Source organism: Plectropomus leopardus, chromosome 6 (assembly GCF_008729295.1).
Source record: "Plectropomus leopardus isolate mb chromosome 6, YSFRI_Pleo_2.0, whole genome shotgun sequence".
NCBI lineage: Eukaryota > Metazoa > Chordata > Actinopteri > Perciformes > Serranidae > Plectropomus > Plectropomus leopardus.
Window position 1 is genome coordinate 2,482,272 of NC_056468.1, and position 20,147 is coordinate 2,502,418.

Consider the following 20,147-nt stretch of genomic DNA (forward strand, 5'->3'; position numbering starts at 1 on the left):
TAACTAGGCCTATATGATTTTATGTATGTATATACATGTATATAATATTTGTGTGTGTGTGTGTGTGTGTGTGTGTGTGTGTGTGTGTGTGTGTATGTGTGCATCCCTTAAGCCTCCTGCAGATTGTTTAGTGCAGCTCCACAGTAGTGTTGGATCTTAATAAAGTTGTGTACGACATCAAGTTTGATGTATGCAGACTAGAGGTGAGGCATGGGCCTGAAATCTTATTGTTATTTTTTAGCAATATCTTTATTGGGGTTTTCAATTATAACACAGACTTCATACAAACAAAATAGTCCTGGAAAGGCAAAACAAAACAAAACAAAACAAAACAAAACAAAACAAAACAAAACAATGATAATAATAAATAATAAACAGATGCTATCACAGCAGTCTTGAAAACCACAAGGGCTACGACACTTCATAACCTCACCTCCAACTGCCCCAACCCCACTCCTGTCTTTGGCTCTATTAGTCCCCAACGACAACCTCTTTTAAGAAGTCTATAAAGCTCCCAAATATATTCTTAAAAACTGCTAACTTTCCCCTGGCAATGTATGTTATTTTTTGTAATGCAACACACGCTGATAAATCCCTGACATATTGCTGTAAACTTGTTTGCTTCACATCCTTCCAACCAATAGCAATTGCTCTCCTAGCCTGTCTATTAATGCTCACTTCTCACCAGCTCGACAATAAGCCCGACTGTAATGCAACATTTGAAGCCCACGCCCGAAGTCCATTATAATGCACAATGCACATTCCCCGTGTACTCTCAGGTCTGAATCTTGACAATCAATTCCAAGTACTTCCTCAGACGAGCCTTCTCACTCTCGTTTGGGATTTTATTTAGCTCCCCTTTCATTATCTTGTTGAAGACAGTTCCTCCATGGCTGACACTGCAACAGGTCACAAGGAGATGGAGGTGTGTGTGTGTGTGTGTGTTTTGCGTATGTCACTGTGCGCGGCCTGACATAGTCAGTGCTTCAGCAAGGAGTGCAGACATTTTAGAGCACCCCCCCCCCCAAAAAAAAATAATAAGAAGAAAAAAAATCCACGGAGCCCAGCCGACCCGAGTCCTAAGTATGTATTTAAAAACACTAGGTCGGGCTTCAGGCGCCATAGATCTTGGGTTGGGTTGCAAACCTCTAATGCACGATGACAACACATTAACAAACCAGCTGCAGTGGGAAGAGAGAAATGTAAACCAACAAATGGAGTAGCATTTATGTGTCGTGGGAAAAGTCACAAGAAGAGGAGGAGCAGGAGAATGTGGGTGTGGGTATGGTCATGGCTGGGAAAAAGGCCAACCTGGCATGCCAAATTTGCAATGAGAGCTCAGAGTATTTATTTGTATTTACTTATTAAGCAGTGTAGCACTGATCAGTGGGTCATTTCATGCTGCATCTCTATTGGTTGGTTAGTAGATGTGGATTGTAACAGCATTGTATACTGGGCTTTGGGGACTGTTTGCTTTTCATTCTTCTTTCTATTTTTTTTTAACTAATTTTGGCTGTGTTCATGCATATGGCATGCATTTTTGGCAACATTCTGTATGTTAGTTGAATCAGTGAATTTCCATCTCAGCTCTTACATAAGTCTAAAATACACTGTGGAAACTAAACTGTTACATTCAGACTGTTAAGTGCAAAAAATGCTGAATTGAAACTCATTCAAAGTGACATTTTTGATCCCACAGCCATCAAAGCATAAAAACATGTATTGTATTATTTCTGGGTGTAATTCTGGGCTTTTGCTTTGGAATATGTTATTTTTACTGTTTTTTCATTGCTATCTTTACCGTATTTGGCATATGCAGAAAATACATGGTATTTCCACTGCGTGCACTGTCACAATCAATGTTGCTGCAAATCATTGACATATCCTGAGCTGTGCTCATCAAAATAAAAAAATAAAAATAGCAATCTACTTAGCATCTAGTATATTTAAAGTAACTCATTTTGTGAGTGAGATTTCCATCTAAAAACATGATGGCATGACGAAAACCTGGCATTTAAACGGTTTAAATTCTGAAAATTGGGGCATCTGGTGGCTCAGTGGATAAAGCAGGTGCCCCGTATATGAAGGCAGTGTCCTTGCTGCAGCGGCCGTGGGTTCGATTCTAGCTCGCGGCCCTTTGCTGCATGTCATCTCCATCCCTCCACCTTTCACACTATCATTCTGTCCTATCTAATAAAGGCAAAAAGGCCAAAAAATTCTAAGAATTTGTGAATATTTGATATTTATAATGAGGACTGATGTTTGTTAAAAACTGAACTCAATGGAAGTAGAAGATAATATTAGTGTAAAATATTTTTTATAGCCTGATTTGAAAAGCGCATTTTGTGTGCAGAGCGATATGAGTGTAAGTAATATTAAAGCGGGCTTTAATGGTTTGGTTTTTAAAAGGACAGCTCACTCCCAAAATCTAAAATACATATTTCTCCTCTCACCTGTGGTGCTATTTATTAATATAGACTAGATGGCACTCAGAAAAAACTCAGCAATGACTCTTTTCAGAAATCATGACCCAGTTACTCAAGTGAAAGAGAGAAGGCAGACTCCTATATGGCTGATATCTCCAACAATCAGCAACCCACACCAAAATTATTTAGATTAATAAATAGCACTACAGGTAAGAGGATATATATATTTATTTTAAATTCATTTAGGGGTGAACTACTAGAAGGACCCCTCCATAATACAATCAGAGTAGCAGAGCACTTCTGCTGCAATCTTGGAAGATTGAAGAAGAAATTCAAATTTGGGCAAAAAGAGTGAGAACGCCTCAATGGAGCTGAAGTGAAATACACAAGCAGCAACCATCATGACTGATTATGATCAGTATGGACACCTGCCAACACACCACAGACTTCCCTTCACTCTCAGCGGAAAAATGACTTTATAATCACAACCACATTATTGAGGAATAGAGACCAAGAACTTTTGGGAGTAGTAAGTATTTTTCTGCATTATTGCAGCCATTTAGAGGAACTGCACCTTAAGACACTTTTGCAATGACTTCACATTTCGACCGTGGTGGTCTGTTATATTCAGTGTGGTTTCCAACGACATGTATACAATTGCTCTAAAAAGTAAATTAATTCAAATAAATTAGACTTTTTATTAAATCCCGTACATTTCATTCATTCAGCATGGTTAAGGAACAGGCAATATATTTGTTCACAAAATATGTAATAATAATAATAGTACAAGATGAGGTATAACAGAATCACAACAGCGTAAGTAAAAAAAAACTGCCTCTTAACTTTGTGAAATGAGCACAAGAGTAGAGAGAAGGACGCACGATGAGGATTACATTCATCTGCCAACAAGAATGATTAGACCACATTCTCACCCCTCAGTCACTGCAGGGAAGAAAACTGTTTGCTTAGGTCTCGCTTTCATTTCTAAGATGGAGGATTATGGCCATATTAAAAAAAAAACTCTGATATTTTGAGAATTAAATCATAATTTTGTGCGAACAAAGTCATAATTTTGAAAAAAAAAATTTATGAGGAAAAAACTTAAATTAATGAGACTTAAGTTGTAATTTTATAAGATTGGACTTGTAAATTTACCTGAAAAAGTCATAATATTGCAACATTAAAATTGTACATTTACGGAAAAAAAGTTGTAATACTACAAGATTAAACTTGTAAAATAAATTTATACAATAAAGCTGTAAAATTATGATATTAAGTTGTACATTTATGAGCAAAAAGAGCTAATATTATAAGATACAAAATATTTTTATTTTAAGGAGAAATAAAATCACAGATTAGGAACAGACAGTTGGGTAATATGGTAAGATCCCCTGTCCATAATTTTCACTTTTTATCTAAGATTTTTAACATTTTATCTCATAATTTTGACCATTCAGGCATGATTTCTGATCATTCACTCATACTTTGTTGCTTTTTTGCCATATTACCTGACTCCTGATCTCTTAATCTGTGACTTTATTTCTCCTAAAATTATGAGTGAAATCTCATAACATTTTTTTTCATAAATGCACAAGTTCTATCTTGTAATATTACAACTTTTTCTTGAAATTGCAACTTAACTCTCATAATCTAAGAATTAGTTTTTCTTTAACATGGCCCTGATCCTCTATCATAAATGTCACCTCTCCTCTGCTGGCAGACTTTTGCATTTTCAAACATTGTGCTTATTTCACAAAAACTCACAAGGCTGGTTAAAAAAAAAGACGGAGTGCATGCATGTACACATAGTGGCTGTGAGAGAGCACATACGTTTTTTTGTGCAAACATTTTGATGCTCCAGTTCTCACCCAAACAGCTACATCATAAAACTCTTATACACACGCACATGTCCAGCAGGACAGGCTACAAGCTGTAGCACATGCAGCTCTAAAGACTGAAGACACTTGGAAGTATTAACAGACAAAACAGCGACAAACAGGAACTTTGTCATTTCAAAATGCAACAAAGGGCAAACCAAAATCACACAAACACACAAAGGTGAATAAAAGGAGTCCTGCATGCTGTATGTGGTGTACATTAAGTCTGTGGACATTTTGCTGTGAGGAGCACATTCTCTGGTTTGCAGCAGGTGGCCTTAGCAGTTCCTTCCCATCACCTTAAGGCAGTCAGGATGGGAGTGTTCATGTTTATTTGTTGCCAGGTGTTCATATTTTAAAAAGGGACATCCTCAGTGCTGAAGGCCAAGGCTGATATCGGAAATTCTAATGAAAAGTGAATAACATTACTCAATCAAGCAATACTGTTGCTAGTTGTGTTCCGTCTAAGTGTCTACTAGGTATGGACTCTATCATAGTATAACGATATACCAGGGTATTTAGAAATCCTACTGGTATGTTTTGCAATACCATCAGAAATACAGGCGCTCCTCTTTCTGTTAAAATCATTGTATGCAGTGCACAGCACGCACCACTAGATCTCAGTCTGTGGTCTCTACTGGTGTAACAGGCAGCTGAGCTGAAAGACACAGTGACGCCCAGTGGTGGAGGGAGAAGTTACAGGACTGTAAACAGCTGGCGGCCAGAGAGTTGTATTTCTCTGATTGATAAGAAAAAAACGGATGTTACTTATTGTTAACATTTAGTAGGTTGCTATTGTGAATTTATTAATCTGAAAGTAAAGCTAAAAGTAAAGCTGGGCATACACTGTACGATTTTAGAAATGTTATTGTTAATTCCAACTCATAAAGTACGACTAAATTGTCTGCGATGTAAAGCCAAAGCTCATGATCAAAGTGCTCACACTGTACAGTCTGATCGTCAAGCCACGACCTGAGAGTGTTTAAAAAAAGGCCTGTGGGCAAATGCAGAACGTCCTGGCTATCGAGAACTGTTAATAAAGATTAGTTTGAAAGCTCCGAGGCAGGTATTAGCAACAATCCTAACAAAGCAGAGGCATGCTGCCTTAATAATCTGTGCAATCCTGTGTGGCTTGGAAGACGTGGACAGTATGGCTCGTCCATTTTACAGAGAGAACTGGTGGTAAGCTAGCTACATTCACCTGTTGTTACTTGATAGCGATGCTAATGTTTCTTGTTGCAGCCTGGCCTCCATATTTTCTGTCCAGTGTTGTTGCCATGGCGTTTTCAGATGCTCTGTTTGCCACTTTGTGCAGGTACAGTACTTCAACAATGCTATGTGTCAAAAACGGGCTAAAATGGTACAGTGTATGCAAGGCTTAAGTAGTGCACTTGCTGTCGGGAGAGTGTGGGCATTAGCGCTGTTTCCTAATACCATCATGCAGCATATACCCTGGTGATATTTCAGGAAGGTATGAAATATGACATACCGCCCCAGCCTATAGTCCATAAAATGTTACTGTCGCCTAAAATCACACAGGATTTACATTCATTTCAATTAACAGTTAAGGCAAATCTGCTACCCGAGAGTTGATGATAAAACATTCATGGCAAACTTTATTTGCTGTTTTTACGTTACTGTTCTTCAATAAGCTAATGCTTATAAATACAGCTTACTTAATGCTTTGTCTTATTTAGTATTTTGGCCAAATAAAAGATACAACACATGAGGAATGCAGCTCTTTTCATGTGGTATTGGAAAAAAGAACAGAACACATTTCTGCAGTAAAACTAGGAAGCGGTCACATGTGTCAGTTTGATTTATGGATTTAAAATCAACCCTAAAGTGGCGTGTTTGGTTTCCTTTGCCCCTGGTTGGTAACTCCTGATCTGATACGTCAACAACATAATGACCTGCCTATCACAATGATCTCCGTTTGCTCACATTTGTTTTCACTTCTTCTTCAATGACACGTCTGTCACGCAGAGATAAACTGTATGCCACTTTAACCTCAGGGAATCAAGGTTGCGTGGTTATTGCATGTTAGTTTTATCTGTATCTCTGCCTTTTAAAGATAAACTATGACAAGCTTCAATACACAAAAAAACACTTTTTGGACAAATCAACATAACGTAAATCGCTCTGCAGACGTGTAGAAGGTCTACCTGAAACATCAGGATGCAAACAATAAATAGGAAATAAATAGAGAAAAAAACATAATCACCAAATGTATCTAAAGAGGAATGTTAACCATCTCCCATGGGGATTTTCCTGCACTCATTGTAACAATGGCTCCAGTGTAAATATACTCGAGTGTGTTCTGAGACACACACTGATTTATGAGTGAGCGTGTTTAACCCTTTCACACCTGAGCAAATTGGCTTTATTCCAACGAGCAACTTAGGATGAAATGAACCAAAAATCAGCTAAAAAACAAACAAACAAATAAATAAGAAATATACCTAAAACTAAAAAAAAAAAAAAACAAACAAAAAAGAAAAAAAATGTGAAACGTGCTTAAAATTATCATAATTCAGTAAAAATATTTAAAAAGATAGAATTATGGTAATTAAAGTTTTTGGGATGTTTTTATCCAGCTTTTTAAAGTATAATTTTCTAAACTTGCAAATTTCTTGTAATTTGTGGAACACTTCTTGCGAAGTTGCTCATTGCCTATTTTTCCCTGTTTTTAAAAGAAAGCAAGCCAACTCGCTCAGGGATCATAGGTTTAAATACTTGTAAAAGGCATCTGAACGCACCACAAGAAAAGTGATGTCACTCCAGGTTTCAAAGAGTTAAATGAACACTTTAGCGAATGCTGACTGTGCTGGAGTGCTGCTGCAGGTTACAGGTTAGTTAAGAGTGTGACATTTAATGCAGTGAATGAAATATCCTCATGGCTTTAGTAGTACTCACTCACACACATGCACGTGAACGTGTGTGTGTGTGTGTGTGTGTGTTAATGCGTGTGTGATCTTTAGCTGAGCAGCTCCAGGTATGTGACCGGCACTTTTCCTTTCTGGTTTCCTCTCTCTCCGATCAGCCAGTCAGAGTCCATTCCAAGGACTGTGTAAACTGTAATGACCTGGAACACACAGACATGGACACTTAATTTTAATGTTCAAAATATTTGGCTATAGCCACAGCAACAGCAGCTTACTCAGCACTAAACTACACAGAGTACACCTCATGCAGTATAAACAACATAAATTGGGATTCAAAGGTAGTGACACCTGTACTCACTGCACATTAAAGTGATATTAATATATTGCCATCCAGCTTTGTTTTACAGTGTGCGTAAATGAACTGTGGTAAACTTTCCCTCTATTTAACCAGTGTCTAGATATCCCTAAAACACTGCCGGATGACGCAAATGTGTCATTCAGCAGAGTTTTGGTACTTGAATTACAGGCTGTATTTCTGCATTTTCATATTGCTTGCCACAACAGACACAAAGAGCACAGCAGTGCATCAAGAGACAGACCCTCCTTTGCTCTCTTTAGGTCCAGACGGTAAAATTAAGCAGCACTGATCAGATATAAACCAAAATTTTATTAATGTTGCATATTTCTTTCCTCAAATGTTTTCAGAAACAGGCTTTAGAGTACTGTTCACTGGAATGTCATTGCATTGATCATATTACATCATCCACCAGTGGAAGCATTTATTGGGCCGGTGCAGCTCAGTGCATTCTGGTAGTTGTGGGTTTTCTTCTTCTTAAGGAAAGGGAATACCACAGCTCTTTGTTTGTGTTTTTTGGGGGAAGGGGGTTCATGTAGCATCAGTTTCAAAAGTATTTTCTAAAAGACTTCTTTAAACACTATAGATGACATCTTTCATGCCTGGTCCCCTCTGCATTCAAATGGTCTGGACAAACGTTACAAATAAAATATCCTGGTCACTAAATTTCAGTCTCTGCTTCTGTGTGTCTACTGGCTGGAGCATCTCTCCTCAGTTTAAAGCCACTGAAATATAAACAACCCATATTGGTGGCCTGAGCAATCGCTAAAAAGATATTTTTTTTAAACTGGAAAGACAAAAGCAAGCTCTCAGAATCCCAGTGGCATCCTCTACTTTCTACTAAGTACATTTTCCCCTCAACACATACAAAAATATACACATAAACATGCATGCCATATTTAACACATTTCCGTAATTGTAACTGCTACTACAAAATGTCATTATTAGAATTATTTTGACTATTATTCTTTTTTTCTCATTGTTGTATACATTTATATATTTACACACACACACACACACACACAACACACATATATATATCATGTTAAGTTCTTTCCATTGCTTGGTTTTCTTGTCTATCCTTTGATATTTCCCTTGCTCCTATCATTGTTTTACCTCTAAAGCCACTACTGTTTTATACATTGTTTGTTACATTGTTTTAACCAAAAAATAAAATAAAATAAAATAGAAACAGGGGTGTAAAGGGGCTTTCATACATTAAATAATACCTTTTTAAAAAAGGAAAAACAACAAGGAGACGAATTCTTCGATAAAAGAGCAGATAGAAAAACCAGTGACAAACTGGTTGGAGCCTGAAAAGGCAGGTCTGTTTTAAGTTATCATCCTAAAAATCTTCATGAAGGTCCCTGGGTCATCAGGGACATTGCTGTCAAGTTTTTTGGCAGAGATGGGCCATCTCAAGTAAAGACCAACTCCAATATCATCGGAAAATCTGTAAACACTTACAAAGCAAAACACTAACTTTCAATAAAAAGGGCACACACATTATTTAATTTAGCAAATTAAATGTGTGTAGCTACTGTTTAGACCTGGAAGGGTCTGTGGCCCCTTGCCAGGGTTCATTATTGAACCCACTAGCTGCAGGTAGATGAGGACACCTTACCTCATCAGCTAAAAGTGAGAGCTCACTGGAGTCAGCAGCATCGTAATCATAAAGGACTTTGGCCTTGCGGGCACCTGTAGCAGGTGCCTGAACTTCTTCAATCTTCAGTGTGTCTGTCTCCACTGGGCTGCTGATGCCTTCAGATGCAGAGCCAGCAGCAGCTATGGTGTGACTGGAGTTTAGTGCAAATGCATTGGGGAGCCTGAGGGAAAGCAGGCAGATGATGTAGAGAGGATCAGAACATACAGATAAAATACAAACATACTAATATAACACAAAAACAGCAAAGTCAGCACAAAACTAAAAAACCACATGAATCACGACTTCTACTTCCAGTACATCTACTCTGGAATATTTCATATTGCAGACTGAAGATTTGTCATGTTTTCAAATCTGGCTCCAAAGCCAAAGCCCCTCATAAACGATCCATCACTGTCAATAATGCATTCGCAATGAACTTTGAAGTCTGGCAAGAAAACTAGAGTGTTACAAAATTGGGGCCTGCATCTTAAACGTGGAAGTGCATTAAGTGCAGAGTGGTTGGTCTTGACTGGACTAAGTGGGCATCCCTTAGCTCACCTGCTATTTTGGTTCATGGTTGCACAGCAGCGCAAAGTGCAAAAAGGCTATTTGTGGTTGAATATGGATCAGAGGGTTTGCTGATTAAAATAATAGACTCTTAGCCAATCACATTCCTGGTGTCGTGGCTCTGAGACAGCTGTAGTAAAGTATGAAAACAACAGATGAAAAGATGCTTCCTCAAGGAGTCATATAGTTGTCTGGACGGTGCATGGTGGCAGACATGAACAAACAGGGTCAAATGTGTTGGGTTTATTACAGTTAATTTGGAAAATGGCCATAGAAATGAGTAATAACAGAATAGTTTGGAGTAATTGTGGATATGATTGATGACAGATTCAATGTTCGATTCAATTAACAGAGAACAACTCTTTCTCATGTTGTGAAGTGTTGCAGCATATTGTAAAATGTGATGTTTGTACCATCATGCATTTTCAAATTAAAACACAAACATGGAAAGAAAAACTGCAAAAATGCTGGAAAGCAAGACACAAACCGGAATCTAGAGCTCTAACTGACCAGTCTGGTGTGTGTAGTATGGTTATTCTGTCGCAGCCTGGTAATGTGATTTGGCTGGGCACTAAAATACCACAGAGGCAGGCAAAGTCAGTTTCAAGGTTAGGGAGAAAGAGTGATGCAGAAATGAGTCCCAGAAATGAGTTAGCATTTTAACATTCCCAGTTCCCTTATCTCAAAGTCAATGGCTTTTTTCAATGAGTTTTTGGTTAGATGTCTGAAATAAGGTCTGTGGCTAACACAAGCTGAAGAGACTTTCACAATTTACTCTGCAACATAAAACGTCAGTAAAAACCCCACTGAACTTTGAAACTTTTATGTCTTAAAAAAGGGCTGTTTGCAACAAGTGGCCAAATGAGCTTACAGAATGTCATCATGCCGAACAAAAACACACTTTAAGAAAATATCTTTGTGTCATGTTTGTTGAAATTGTCACTAAAGTCTGAAAGAAGTACATAAGAAAGATTATCAGAAAAAGATCATATTCCACCTCTTCTCCCTACTGCCTCTGATGGCATTAGACAGACTCAGACCATAGCATGGCAGAAATATGAATCAAGATTCTGTTACTGCATTGCCTATGTCTCGCCTCAGCTCTACGGTTTAGCTTGAAAACGAAAAAATTGGTCCAGTTTGTGGACAGTGCTTGGTACACCGCCAGTCAGCGCTGTCCAACACAGCAGCCAGGTCACAAACTTTCTCATTTTGACATGATTGACAACTGTGTTGGAGACTGCTCGGTTCTGATTGGTTATTGTCATTTACGTGCAGTGATGCCATTAGCAATTCAATTCAATTCAATTTTATTTATAAAGCCCATTATCACAAAACACAGTTTGCCTCGGAGGGCTTTAAAGCATACGACATCCCTCTGCCTTTAGACCCTCACATTGTCTAAGGACAAAAAAAGAGTTGCAAGGCAATAGTGTAAGGAGTATGATTTTTTTTTTTTTTTACAGATTATCTGTCTCATTCAGTGTTGTGTTAATATATTGACAGTTTCAAAACTTGTAAGTAATGCAGGATGATGTGGCTTTAAAATAATATTGAAATATTTTAAGGCTATGTTGCGATACACAATACAAATCTCTATTTTTAAATGTCCTTTAAACTAATGATAACTACTAAAATACAAAATTATTGAATGAACGGCAGTGACAATATAGTTAAAGTAGCTACTGTTATTCAATCTACCTTCCACCCCTACTTGTAAGTATTATAAACAATTGTTTGCCACAGAGCTTATTTTCTGCAATGTTCCAAAATCCCATGAAAAAATCACATAGGCTTTTTGACGAGAAAACCAGGATGAGGCAAAGTTCTGCGTCGACCTCTAGAAAAACTGATGGAGCACTACTTTGCTGGTTGTTGCACTGCTATGAAAACAGGGCCCCTTTAGTAAGGTCCCCCCTGAAAGTAGGAGATTTGAATCACCAGTCCACTAAGATAGTTTCAAGTCGAGCAACCGGTTTTTTTTTTTTTTTTTGCTATAGTCAGTGTGCTATGCAGTGTACTGACTCTACTGTGGAGAAAGCGCTCTTGACTTTCATGGTCCTCTTTGGTAGAGGCTGCAGTGGATGCGATGCAGCGTCACAGAGGAAGAGAGTCTGCACTGTTCTCAGCAATAACATTGTATTCTCTCCATCTGCTTAGACATGATAATTTTATAGCTCACTGCAGCTTCATATGATACAGTCTCTGGCTTTTGTTTGATATCTAGTGTCTGCAAAAATGTTGTTGTAAATTTGTGATCTATTGTTAGCACTGTTAGCTTATATAATATATAGCTGAAACTGTCACACTGAGTGTCTCTCTGAGCCCTGTTCAACCTGTAAAACAAAGAGACCAAAATTGTCAAATACTCATATTTAACATCCAAATCTGATTTGACTGACATAATTCTGAGTCGGTTACAGGCCTACCCTTTAGATAAAAAAGCCACCAAGGACTTCAAGCCCATTTTATTCCTAAAAAGGCAACATACCAAATGCACTGACCTCCAATATACATCACTTATTAATTTAGATTTAATGTGGATTTTGGAAGTACTGGAAAGCAACCAAATGTGTGAGTCAGAACATACACACAATGAGAAAGATTAATAACAGCATCAGCACACAAGAAGACAAGTCATACTCACACGTCCTCATCAGAACTGAAGGCATGAGACAATGAAAATGATTTATCATGATCTGACAAAATCAAAAAGAACAAAACAGACGGGCTTCCCTAGAACCTGACTGAAATAGATTAAAAAAAAATAAAATAATTTTGTGGCATTGAGTAAGTGTGCGAGCACACCTTTCCCTGAACACTGATAGAGGCTACAATAACAAAATACATGCTTTTCCATGAAGAATTTTATTCAATAGAGTCTAAAGTCAACCATCTGCATTGCAAATAAACTGAATCATAAAATTGAATGAAATATTTCTGCTGTCTTAACTTTAAAATTTTTTGGAGGACATACACAAGTAGGGCCTAAACATACAGTGCATGTAAAGTTTTACTTATTCTTGTATCAACCAAACACGCCGTGTACTTCAACTGCTGATATTTAGACAGAGCGATTGAGTAGTGCAGGTACTAATGGTTAAATAAACAGCAGCCACAGAGAGCTGGTTAGATGTTGAGCTGCAGTCTGGGCGAACTTTTATTGTGCTATTTCAGTGGAACAGAAAAACACTGCATCACTACTCTGGTTAGGGTTGATCACACACTGCTCAGTCATCCCAATTTGCTAAAATCCTGCAGAAAAAAACTGCAGAGCTGTTCCCCTGTTCCAGGAATGCACCAACCTATCTGGTTAACTCTTAGGGACTGTTAAGTGCATTGTACATGCTTTTCATTTTTCGTTTTTGTAATTATAGCTGTGTTCATGCATATGTCATAAATTTGGGCAAGACTGTATATTTTTGTTAAATTTGAATTTCCAGCTAAGCTCCTACATAAGTCTAACATACACTGTGGAAACTAAATTGTTACATTCAGACTGTTAAACAAAAAATGCTCCATTGAAACCCATTCAAACTGACATTTTTGATCCCGCAGCCATCTAAGCATAAAAACATGCATTATATTATTTCTGGGTGTCATTCTGGGCTTTTGCCTTGGACTTTTTGTCATTTTTACTATTTACCACCTGATGATGTCATTTTTTACCATATTAGGCATATGGAGAAAATACATGCTATTTCCATTCCATTTCAATGCTATTTCCATTAGATGCACTGTCACAATCATATATATGTCATATAAAAAAAATGATGACATCATGACAAAAACCTGGCATTTTAAGGCTTAAAATTCTGAAAATTAATGAATATTTGATATTCACGATTAGGACTGATGTGGGTTAAAAATATACTCAAATGTATGAAATATATATGTACGTATATATATACGTTAATAGATTTAATAGATTTTTTTATAGCCTGATTTTGAAAAGTGCATTTTGTGTGCAGAGTAATATGAATGTATTTGACACTACACAAAAAATAAATAAATATAAAATATATTAATATAGTAATAATTGATATATCCTAGGCTGTGATAATCCAAAAATAATAATAATCTACTTAGCATGTAGTATATTAAAAGTAATTCATTTTTTTGTCATTTTGTTTTGTTCATTTTTTTTCATCTAAAAACATGGTGGCATCATGACAAAAACCTGGCACTTCAAGTGTTTTAACTCTTAACAAATTATCTCAGTGAAAGTAGAAAAAAAATATTAATGTGTAATATTTTTTCAAAGCTTGGTTTTGAAAAGCGCATTTTGTACCTAGAGCTTTACAAGTGTGTGTAATATGCCCTAAGGGTTAATATATTATTGATCGATTACATTTTTAATTGTGAAGCAATCGCCAATTAATTGTTGTTTAATGTTGGCATACAGCTTGTCTACTCACATACTGTCATTTAGTAATCTGATACAGTTACACAATTGCAGCTGACTGCTCATTCCACTGCACGCTGAGGATGAATGGCCATCTCTACACAGCCCAGTAACACCTGTGTGAGTCAGAAAATCCACTCGTGTTCTCACCTTCCCAGCTCTTTCTGGAGTTCCTGCATGTGGAAATGACACTGCTTATAGTAAGCTGCTTGGGCCTCCACAAACTCATGCAGGCAGCGCAAGTGGTTCACCTGCAGATAAGCAACAACACTACAGTCACTCTTGAAGAAATACACATCTTGTAGCTCATCTCCATGAAGAAATATTGAGATCCTTTACTTCAGCAAAAGTAGTAATACCACAATGTGAAAAATACTCCTGAGGTAAAAGACGTTGTATACATGCTATATTATTTTGCAGGATTATTATCACTGATGCACTAACATGTAAAAAGCCTGTTACTGTTGTGATTGGTCATAGTGGAGCTACTTTTGAACTATTCTAAATACTCTTGAGCAGTTTGATCTAGCAATAATAACTAGTAATACTAGACCTAATTGTCAATTACTATACTTCTTTACATTCATATTTTTACATACTCAGCACATTATACATACTTTCATTTTTAAATATTTATATACTAGTGCTAATTGTCTGCTATTACTGTATTTCTATTTTATATTTCTATTTTTATTTACTTGTGTTGGTACTTATTTCTCCATGCTATAATTATCTGTGCTTGGCATCAGAGTGACTGTAACAAACCACAGTTTAATTGTGGGAATCAATCATCAATCAAGTAATTCTGATTCTGAATCTGAAAACCCTCCAATCTCACAAGGACATTTGTGTAACTATAGTTACATCCTAAAACCCTTTTTTTTCTTAAAGAACATGTGTCAGTGCAGTAAAAATACTTAATTCAACCAGATTTTATTTCAAATCCCCTTTAATGCCCTGTAAAAGAGAACCTGCAGTGTAAACCACTTTAGGATGCCAATATCCCTTTTAAATAAGTTGCTGATTTTTAACACTGCCTACAAAACAAAAAAAGAAAAAGATAAAAAATATACTTAAAAGCATTTAAAAACAAGCAATTGTATTTTATTTTTTACCAAGTCTATGCCTCTGTTAATGTGGTTCAGTATTGCTTAGACTTATTTCACATTTAAATGTCTAAAAATAATGACCTCTCTGAAGAGTCCAGGATCAAGACTCAATATGGTTAAAGATCCGTAAACATTTGATTTCGGGTGTGAGAGAGAGAGAGAGAGAGAGAGAGAGAGAGAGAGAGAGTGCGCATGAGACACTGATAGAGATAGTGAGTGGTTGACATACGTGTGTACTACTGATGCCCTCCAACAGCAGCCGTGTGACCTCTGCTTGGCGGTCAAACTCTGTCTGAGCCACTCGGAGCTCCTGTTCGGCCTGAAACAATGGAAAGTGTATTAGTGACATAGTTTCACATTGACTTGAATCTGCTCCCCCTAACAACTGGTCATAAATAATGATAAGATGAATATTATATAATCAGAATCTAATCCTTGCTACTTTTTTGTTATATTTGTCTATTTTTTCAATACCATGGCCCCTTCTACTGAAGCACAACTTTTTTACGATAGAGTGGCAGTGATTAACATCCGGATAAGTTGTGTGGGGTTTGGACTGAATGCTGCAGACCGCAAGAGGATCTCCACCGGTGGCATGTGCTGAACGGCAAGTCAGACCAGAGAGGAGAAATGAAACCGAAGGCACCAGACGAAGAGAGAGAGGAGAGCTGGTATCAGGGCGAGGCTGACCTGACTTGGACCGAGAGCTGTTCCTCTTCCAAGTGTTCCTGTGTCTAATGTCTGCTTGCCGGAGAAAAAGGTGGATGAGATGCGATTAAGGCTCACTCAGCAACGTTTTTTCAACAACATGGCCCCTTACTGCTGAAGCATGACTTTTCTATGACAGAGTGGCACTTATAAGCATTGGTAAAGGTTGTGTGGGGACCGGAGGGGAGAAACAAAACTGAAAGTGCTGGACGAAGAGAGGGAGGAGAGCCGTTATCACGGTGAGGCTGGCCTGACTCGGAGCGGGAGCTATTCCTTCTTCTGTCTAGTGTCTGATCACAGGAGAGTGGAGTGGATGAGATGTGATTTTGGCTCACTTAGCAGTGGAAAATCTGGGACTGCTCTGCACACATCTTCACAGAGACATGGTTAACCCCTGACATCCCGGAGCAAGCTAATGCACTGAATGGACTGACCATGTGGGAGCCATTTGGACACAGGACTCTGATGCAAAATCAAAAAATTCACAGCAGGAATTGAACAATGCCATCAGCAGCAACATAACCAAACAACCAGATGGAATCTTCATCGTAGCTGCTGATTTTAATAAACTCAACCTTCAGTGTCAACAACTGATGGTAAAAAAATTGTATTTTGTTATTTTGTTTCTAGTAGTCATCATTTACTTTTAGTAGTTGCACATTTTAATACATGCATCTATTAGCTGCAGCAAGATAGCAAACTTTAAATTATAAAGCATGCCAGGCGAGTATACGAACACTGCTAACGTTATTTTATAACACAAGTTGGCAACTTGACATCATAAATGAATAAACATGGTGGTTGAAGCTGGTTGCAATCTGCAATTCACTGCTGTACCAAATCCCCCTAAATCTTACACACTTCACTTTTAAAACATACTAAGACCTTAACCCGGGAGACCAGGCAGTAAGACAAAGTTCACAACCACAACATTGACGTACTTACTTTTTCCACTTCCTCACTCCAGAGCTTAGAGGCCAAAACATACAACAAAGGAAGCGAGAAATACAAGTTAGAACAAGAATATCACAGATTTTTACAAGTGTAATGTACAACTAGTGCCTAACCTCATTACCAAATGATAAACCTGTCTTTTACTCCCAGGAAGACGTCCTCTCAGTAGTTCTAGGTGGCATAAGTTTGTAGAATGTATTTCGATGGTTAACCTGTTAACACCTGGACTGACATCAGTTTTCTTGTGCTGTGTTCACAGGGCTTTGAGAAGCATTGAAACTTTTGATACCTAAGAAAACTGGTTGGATTTCTTTAGAAAACCCACAAAAAACATAATGAGCAACTTGGCAAAAATGTCAGGAAAATCTCAAAAAAATCATAAAAGGTGACAAAAGAGACCTAAAAGTTCAGGTGGGGCAGAGTATTAGAAATTATAAAACAACTAGGGGGAAATGTCCGGAAAACTATATTTAGAATTCTTATACCAGTAGTTATGTATTTAAAATCATTTTACAGGAAAAAAGACAACAAAAATCTTCAAAAGGTCATCTTGTTTGTTTTTGTGTTTTACTTTTTCATTTCTTTTGACTGTTTTCAGGTAATTTTCTTGTAACTTCTTGCTTATTTTGGGCTCCTTCTTGTTAAGTTGCTCATTGCATTCCTCTCTTGTTTTTGGAAAAAATAAAGCCAATTTGCTCTGGTTTCAAAGGGTTAAGGCTGGAATAACTGTAGGTAAACCTCGCTTTGGATTCAGGTTGTATCTTGCCGGATATTCACATTGAGATGGCATTTTGTTACTCCTCCATTTATCAGATTAACATGACCTCATTTTATTTCAAAGACAATATGATGTGGTTTTGCTCTAACCAATCACTGTCACATGCAGCAGCTTATCAATTTGTTTCGGTTTCGTGTCTGTGCTTTTTTGAGCTCGTGCTAGTCTTGTGAAATAATTTATGCTGACTAATGTTGGTTTTGTCACTTGATTTTGATTGTTTTTTTTTTCCTTTTGTTCAGCAGACTTAGTCTGTAAAGTTGACTTTGTTTTTGTGGTGTGCATTCCAAGTTGAAATTTATCCAGTGTTAAGTCAGTTTTGCAATTCTGCATCCTCCCATACTAGCTCCAAACCCTGCAGAGTGTTAAAAATTAACTTTTTCAGTTTGCTTACTGGCTGTTGCTGTTAACTTTGCACTTTATAATAATATTTGAATGTTCATCAAGAGGCTGAGAAACCATAAAAAGCACAGAGTCTTGGCTTGTTGGGATAAGCGAGAGAATAACATGAGCATGAAGAAAGAGATAAACACGAAAAGAATAAACATCAGGTGAAAGTCATAAAGTAGCCATGGGAATGGGAGGATGGAGCCTTGAAAAGATCTCATCACTAATCAGAAGCAGCAGCAGCAGTGTTACTCATTCACACCACTGCATGGCGACTCGCCACCTCCAGTCATTCCAATGAGGGAAGGGTGGGAGAGGGAAAGCGGTTTTGATCAAGCCAGTTTGGGTATGAAGCCGTTGCAACCTACGTCAAGAGGCTATTTAAACTCAGCTGCGACTTACTGTTTCCCTGACGCCAGAGTGTCGCACTTAGTACAGCAGATTCCATCTCTCTTAAGAAAACACCCTGACGTGAGTATTGTGGTTATCCATATTGGTACTAATGATATCCCTAGCCCTCTCCCCTCCTTCGGCCGATGCGCTGGCCATTTCAGCAGGTTGCAATCTCTCAATACGTGGCTACGGTCAGTCCACAAGGCACACATGCTCTAACAGCAAACATTTATCATACCATTTCCACTGCCCAACACATTTGTCTGCAAATTTAGACTCCATGTTTTTCACAGAATCTTGGTTGCAAATTTCTGACTGTAGCCAGCTTGTTGAGCTTTGTCCTCCACATTATGAGTGTTTTAACCAACCCAGGGTCAGTGGTCATGGTGGTGGCATAGTGTGTGTTTACAGGACGAATTTTAAATGTCAACGAATACATTTTTATTTTATTGAACTTTCCTCCTTTGAGGCTCTGATTTTTAAACTTTTTGTTCCCCAGCCAATTTTATTTTCCCTCATTTATCGCCCTCCAAAACCCAGTGGCAGCTTTTTGGCAGAATTCTCAGAGCTCTTAGTCCTCCCTTGTTTTAAATTATGACAGAATTATTCTCTGTGGTTATTTTAATATACACATTTGATGACTCCACAAATACACAGGCTGCTGATTTTTTAAACATCACAACCTCTCTTAACTTTACACAGCATGTATGTGGACCAACACATAACCGGGGTCATACACTGGACCTTGTTTTTACCTTAGGCGTAACTATATGTTCCTTGGATCTACTGGATTTTACTGTTTCTGACCACAAGTGTATAGTTTTTAACAGTGAATCTCCAGTTTTTAATTCAGCTGCACCATACTCCTGGAGCACCTGCTTTTTTAATGAACAAAGCGCAGCAGAGTTCTGCTCATTGTTTTACAGTTACCGCCAAAAACAACCATCTGAAAAATCTGATACCAATGATCTGGCAAACCATTTTAATTCCACTTGCTTGTCCATTTTTCATACTATTGCCCCACATAATCTAGATCCTAGAGACTAGAGACTAGATCTTCCAAAACGAAGCAGCTCTGGATCGATGACAGTATTCGCAGCTGTAAAAGGGAATGTAGGAAAGCAGAGCGTAGATGGAAGAAATCTGGTCTTCAGGTGCATTCAGTTTTAACAGTTTGGTCAGGGATGCAAGGGGAAACTATTTTTCAGAGCTGATTTCTGCCAATCAACTAAACACTGGGGTTTTATTTAAGACTGTTGACCACTTGGTTAATCCAGCCCCACCTTCAGTCCCCATTGAGTCAAATACTGACTGTGAAAGGTTTTTAACTTATTTTAATGATAAGGTGGAATCAGTCAGAACTTCTATTACACCCAGTGCCTCTTTTAATTTTGTTTTTTTGACCCAAAGAGATACTTTTAGCCAGTTTTACCCCATTACTCTGTCTGAACTTTTAGAAGTAATTTTACATACGAGAGTGTCCATCAGCCCTCTTGATGTTGTGCTGCCCACGTTTTTAATACAGGTAATTGGATCTGTTGAGCCAATCATGCTTTCTGTTTTTAAAAGCTCTCTGGCTACTGGCTGTATCCCAGATCACTTTAAAACTGCTTGCGTGACTCCTCTATTAAAAAAATCTGGGCTGGATCCATCTGTCCTTC

At 37.8% G+C, this 20,147-nt stretch overlaps 1 protein-coding gene across 1 annotated transcript in view; it reads right to left on the bottom strand.

Moving 5' to 3' along the window:
- Window positions 1–6,943: 6,943 nt before the first annotated feature.
- The window catches only part of LOC121944175 (endophilin-B2-like), a 43,307-nt gene continuing 30,103 nt past the window's right edge, over window positions 6,944–20,147 (bottom strand). The window contains exons 7-11 of the mRNA XM_042487879.1: window positions 16,923–16,946; window positions 15,499–15,588; window positions 14,311–14,411; window positions 9,168–9,369; window positions 6,944–7,388 (exon numbers count right to left, since the gene is read on the bottom strand). Coding sequence (XP_042343813.1) covers window positions 7,281–7,388; window positions 9,168–9,369; window positions 14,311–14,411; window positions 15,499–15,588; window positions 16,923–16,946 — 525 coding nt within the window. The 3' untranslated portion in view covers window positions 6,944–7,280. The remainder of the gene's footprint in view (window positions 7,389–9,167; window positions 9,370–14,310; window positions 14,412–15,498; window positions 15,589–16,922; window positions 16,947–20,147) is intronic.